At 39.6% G+C, this 6,235-nt stretch overlaps 1 protein-coding gene across 1 annotated transcript; it reads left to right on the forward strand.

Moving 5' to 3' along the window:
• The first annotated feature begins 5,561 nt into the window (after nt 1-5,561).
• Nucleotides 5,562-6,032, forward strand: LOC102833299 (60S ribosomal protein L23a-like). Its single transcript, XM_006868037.1, has one exon. It carries the CDS (start codon nt 5,562-5,564, stop codon nt 6,030-6,032), a length of 471 nt encoding a protein of 156 aa, XP_006868099.1.
• Nucleotides 6,033-6,235: the final 203 nt, after the last annotated feature.

A 6,235-nucleotide genomic window follows, 5' to 3' on the forward strand; every position in this document is an offset into this window, starting at 1 on the left:
GAGTCTAGACCCAAAGAGGAGAGGGACTGTGTGCTGACGACCAGGGGCCAGGCTGGCAAGGTTTACCCTTTGGTTGCTTGATGATGCATGGAGGGGATTGTAACCATAACAATGAAACGATATACGATAGGATGAATGTAAAGTTAATATTATCCCATGTAAACGATCACATAATTCACAATAAAACATTTTTATAAAGATAATTCAAAAACAACTGCAACAGTACATTGACAGGGAACTGCCAGAGGTTCAAGCAGGATTTAGTTAGACAGGGATATGGACCCAGGGATATCATTGCTGAGGTCAGTTAGATCTTGACTGAAAGCAGAGAACACCATAAAGATGTTTTTCTGTGCTTTATTAACTACACAAAGGCTTTTGACTGCATAAATCATGACAAGCTACGGACAACATTGCAAAGAATGAATATTCCTGAACAATTAATTGTGCTCATGAGGAACCTGTACATAAGACTAGAAGAACAAAACAAAGGATCACTGAATGGTTTAAAAATCAGGAAAGGTGTGCATCAGGACTGTATTCTTTCACCACATGTATTCAATCTGTATGCTGAGGAAATAATCCAAGAACCTGGGCTATATGAAGAGCATGACATCATTCAATATTTTTCTCACAGAATCCTTCAATATTGAGACCTGAGTTTTCAATTTTTTTCTTCAGTTATTTTCTTTAGAAATGCTAAGCATGTTCTTCCCTTTTGAATTTCTAACTCCAGGTCTTTGCACATTTCATTATAATATTTGCTTTGTCTTCTTTTTTAAAAAACTTTTTATTGTGAATTGGGACGAGGTTTATATACAAGATGATCAGCTCTCATTCAGTAAACTATACACCTTGTTTCATCTCAAGGATTACATTTCCCTCCTTGCAGCAATGTTTATCCCACTTCCTCCCTATGGCTTCCCATTTACATTTTATATTCACAAATGAACAAGGCAAAAATATTTCATGTACACTTACAAAACTATATACATATATTCACACACATTTAAATGTCCAAAAGGCATATTCTTCCAGCCATATTCTTCTCCTGCCTGTGGGCACACAGTCACTGTCTCTGCTATCGCCAGTTTTTTAGGTAGGGATCTCACATTCCACTCATACTCTTCCTTCTTGATGGTCTTGGAATCATCTGTTCCTGAAATAAATAATTACCTACTCCCTCCTTTTAGTTACACATCTTCTATAATTACAGTTGTGACAATAGCTATTAATTCTGCTAACAGTTATTCACAATTGAATCATAAAATACTAGCAAGGCCATCCTCCACCCCCTTTCACCAGATCCATCTGGGAAAGAGGGAAACTATTCAGTGGGGATTCTACCTTACTCCTCTCATTCTGCAACTAAGCACACTCATGAAAGCTTTTATGCCAGCCGCTTCATGCCTTTGTTTTGTCTTCTTAAACTGCCCTTAGAAATTTTCTGTTCAGCTCTTTTACCTCCTCATGTCTTCCATTTGCTCTAGCATCTCTATGCTGGAGAGCAAGTTTCAGAGTCTCTCCTGAAATCCATTTTGGTCCTTTCCTACTTTCTTGTCTTCTTTATGACCTTTTGCTTTCTTCCCGTATAATGTTCTTGATGTCACCCCACAACTCTTCTGGTCTTCAGTCATTAGTGTCTAATGCATCAAATCTGTTCTTGAGATGATCTCTACATTCAGGTGGGATATGTTCAAGGTCATATTTTGACTCTCACAGACTTTTTATTTTCTTCAGTTTCAGCCTGAACTGGCAGATGAGCAATTGTTGATCAGTTCCACCTGATCTTGTTTTGGCTGATGACATAGAATTTTTCTGCCATCTCTTCCCACAGATGTAGTCAATTTTGTTTCTGTATATTTCATCTAATGAGGTCCATGTGTATGTTATGTTGTTTAAAAGCAATAATTGCAATGAAGAAGTCATTTGTCTCGTAAAATTCTTTTTATAATCTCCAGCATAATTTCTATTACCAAGGCCATATTTCCCAACTTCCTCTTTGTTTCCAATCTTTACATTCTAATCACCAGTAATTATCAATACACCTTGATTGCATGTTTGATCAATTTCAGACCGTAGAAGTTGTTAGAGTTCTTCAATTTCATCATCACTGGCTTTAGTGGTTAGTACGTAAATTTGAACAATCATAGTATTAACTGGTCTTCCTTGTAGGTATATGGATATTATCCTATCACAGACAACATTATACTCCAAAATCGTTGTTGAAATATTCGTTTTGATGATGAATGCAATGTCATTCCTTTAATTTGTCATTATTTAACTTGTCATTCCTGGCACAGTAAACCATATGATTGTTAGATTCACAATAGCCAATACCAGTCCATTTCATATCACTAATGCCTAGAATATCAATCTTAATGTGTTCTACTTTGACAAATCCATGTTTCCTTAATTCATGCTTCATACATTCCATGTTCTGATTATTAATGGGTACTTGCAACTGTTTTTTCTCATTTTGAGTTGTGCCCATCAGCAAACTAAGGTCCTGAAAGTTTTCTACATTTGCATCATCACAATCATCCCTACTTTGAGGAGGTAGCTCTTCCCTAGTTGTATTTTGAGTGACTTCCAACCTGAGGGACTCATCTTTTGGAACTATTATCTGACAATACTCATTTGCTATTCATAAATATGTTGTTGGTAAGTGCCATTGAGTCAGTTCTGACTCATAGCAACCCTGTATACAAATTCTAAGGAGCGGCTAGTGAGTTTGAGCCACCAACCTTGTAGTTCAAAGTGGCCTTCCAGTTCAGTGCTTTATGCTACAGCACCACCCCAGGACTTCATTCATAAATATAATGCCAGCTAAACAATACTGCTAGAAATATGAGCATTAAGTGTGCTTCTGGTGAGGCTTTAATGTAATTAATCAGTCAAGGGAGTCAAAGATATATTTTTTATGCAGTGGCAAAGAACTTGTATGAATTATGTTCAAATGTTTGGTGGAAGATAGGACTTGTAAGTGAGGAACTTGGATACTTTACTAAAGAGATTTTAAGGAATATCTTAAAGGGGCCTCATGGTTTTGCCACTTATGATAAAATACAAAAGGAAAAAGATGAGATTTTAAACAAACTGAAAACAAAACTTAAAGATCTGATCAGCATAACTTTTGGAAGCAGCACAGCCTCAAAGGGTGAGTCACAGCCTCTGGGGTTCCCAAGGTAAATTGATTAACTTCCTAGATTTAAAAAAAAATCACATCTTTAACAACCAGATTCCAGAGTGTAAGGTTCTCATTTAGTTTGGCCAAGAGGATTAGGCTGCTCTCCAAAGCTGAATGGGAAAAGCTGCCATGCTGAGTGGGTGGGGTTGCCATTCAGAAGGAGTAGGAGAATGAGGCTACCCCAAAACAAGGGAGCAGATTTTCCATCCCAGTAGGCCTGGAAGGCAACGCTGAAATCTAGGGCTAAAGGACCTCCACTCAGAATCCAGAGATCATGGCCAACACCCAGTCTAGAGGTCAGAGCCATTGTCTAGATGATCTCAGAGGATAAAGGATCCTTTTCAAGCCCTGAGACTCATGTGAACTTTTCTGCTCGTTGGTGCCCATTATCCCTTGTTGTTGTTGTTATGTGCTGTGGAGTCGGTTCCAACTCACAGCGCGACCCTGTACAGTTTCCGAGGCTGTAAATCTTTACAGGAACAGAAAGCCTCATCTTTCTCCCACGGAACAGCTGGTAGTTTTGAACTGCTGGCCCTGAGGTTTGCAGCCTGATTCGTAATCACTACGCTACCAGAGCTCCTTTGGTGTTGGTAGTTTTGTGCCGTGGAGTCGGTTCCGACTCAAAGTGACCCTGCACAGGGTTTCCGAGGCTGTAAATCTTTATTTATGGGAGCAGAAAGCCTCATATTTCTCCTGTGGAACAGCTGGTAGTTTCTAACTGCTGACCTTGAGGTTTGCAGCCCGATTCGTAACCACTACGCTACCAGAGCTCCTTTGTTGTTGTTGTTATTGTTAAATACCATCGAGTCAGTTCCGACCTATAGCGACCCTGTATATAGTTTCCAAGGAGCAGCTGGTGAGCTTGAACTGCCTACTTGCAGTTCAAATGGCTTTGCAGTCTGGCGCATTAACCCACAGCGCCACATCAGGACTCCTTTAGTTCCCTCTAATTGCTCCCATATGTAACGGAAATGCCTACCTGTGTGTGTTCCACCAGCGAACTGTGGAAACAGATCACCTGAAGCCTAGACTTCACAGGTGAGAAGAAATTTTTCCCCCGGATAGAGTATAGTTCAAATCTCATCCATATTTGATTTATATAGTTCAGAAGATGAGATTCTGAACTTTGAATGGATATGAGACTTTCAGGATGATGTGATGGGGTGAATGTGTTTTGCATACTACATGAATTTTCGGGAGGCAAAAAATGGGATGTTGTGGATTGAATTGTGTTCTCTAAAAATGTGTGTCATAAATTCCAACCTCGAAGTCTGTCATTATAATCCCACTTGGGATTGGGTTATCTTTGTTATACTAATCAAATGGGATTAGTGTAGTAGGTTCTGGAATATCTCTTTTGAGATATAAGAGATTAAAAGCAAGCTAACAAGTCAAAATGAGGGCAAGACACATGGAGATCTCTAAGAAGCCAGGAAGGAGAAGCTGGAGAGACAAAGACCTTCGTCCAGAACTAACAGAGAAAGTCTTCCCTTAAAGCTGGCTCTCTGAATTCAGACTTCAATCCTCCTAAACTGTGAGAAAATAAATTTCTGTTTGGCAAAGCCACCCACTGGTGGCATTTATGCCATAGCAGCATTATAAAACAATATCAAATAGTGCCTTCTACATAGTAGGTACTTGATAAGTATTGTATTGAGCTGTAATAAATTGGTACAGGAAATTTAGGAAGAGAAGTCATATCGAAACAGGACTTCAGAGACACTCTAACCAGATGCGGCAATAGCTGATGGCTTTATGAGCTCAATGTTCCCTAAAATAGTGTCTGTCTTCTTCTTATTTTTTTTTTTTTTAAGTGGCTAGAAAACTCAGTTACAATGCTATGACTCTGTTGGATAAGCACTGTCCTGGTAACCACAAGGTTGGCGGTTCAAACTCACCAATCACTCTATGGAAGTAAAATGAAGCTTTCTGCTCCCCAAAAGATTTAGTCTCTGAAACCCTACACAGGGTCGCTATGAGTCAGAATTGACTTAGCACACAACAAGAAACACAATATAAAAATGACTTCTGGTCACCTCACACTTGGTGAGAGGCAGGTAGTGATACTGCAGAGAAAGTTGTCATACACTGTTAAGCTTAACGTTTGTGAGGGTGGTGTAGGACTCAGTAGCATTTTGTTCTGTTGTACATACGATTGCTATGAGTTGGAGCTGACTTGACAGCTCCTAACAACAACATTAAGCTCTCAAATACACACATTGATTTCTCTATAATCTTTTTATTTATGCAGATTTTAAGATTTGTTTGGGTCCCAGAGAACCCCTTCATTAGCAAAGCCTACCATGATTCAATAGACAAAATACTGAATGATACAGAGCATCAAAGAAGATGAAAGGGCCTTTTTACGAAGATGGCACCGGAGGTGAAGAAGGAAGCCCATGCCCCTCCCAAAGCTGAAGCCAAAGCAAAAGCGTTGAAGGCCAAGAAGGCAGTGCTGAAAAGTGTCCACAGCCACAAGAAAAAGAAAATCCGCATGTCACCTACCCTCCAGTGGCCCAAGACTCTGAGGCTCTGGAGGCAGCCCAAATATCCTTGGAAGAACGCCCTCAGGAGAAACAAACTTGACCACTATGCCATCATCAAGTTCCCTCTGAATACTGAGTCAGCCACGAAGAAGATTGAAGATAGTAACACATTTGTGTTCATTGTGGATGTCAAGGCCAACAAGCACCAGATCAAACAGGTTGTGAAGAAGCTCTGTGACACTGATGTAGCCAAGGTCAACACCTTGATCAGGTCTGATGGAGAAAAGAAGGCATATGTTCAACTGGCTCCTAACTATGATGCTTTGGATGTTGCCAACAAAATTGGGATCATCTAAACAGAGTCCAGCTGGCTAATTCTAAATATAATTTTTTTCAATACAAAAAAAAAAAAAGAAGATGAAGGGAATACACAAAGGGACTGTAACAAAAAATACTGGTCAACATTCAACCATTTCAGGAGGTAGCATATGATCAAGAACCAATTGTATTGTATACTCCCATCAACCTGGAGATAAGAGAGAGAAGAGGAAGTGCTGGT

This window comes from Chrysochloris asiatica, unplaced genomic scaffold, assembly GCF_000296735.1.
Source record: "Chrysochloris asiatica unplaced genomic scaffold, ChrAsi1.0 scaffold00114, whole genome shotgun sequence".
Classification (NCBI taxonomy): domain Eukaryota; kingdom Metazoa; phylum Chordata; class Mammalia; order Afrosoricida; family Chrysochloridae; genus Chrysochloris; species Chrysochloris asiatica.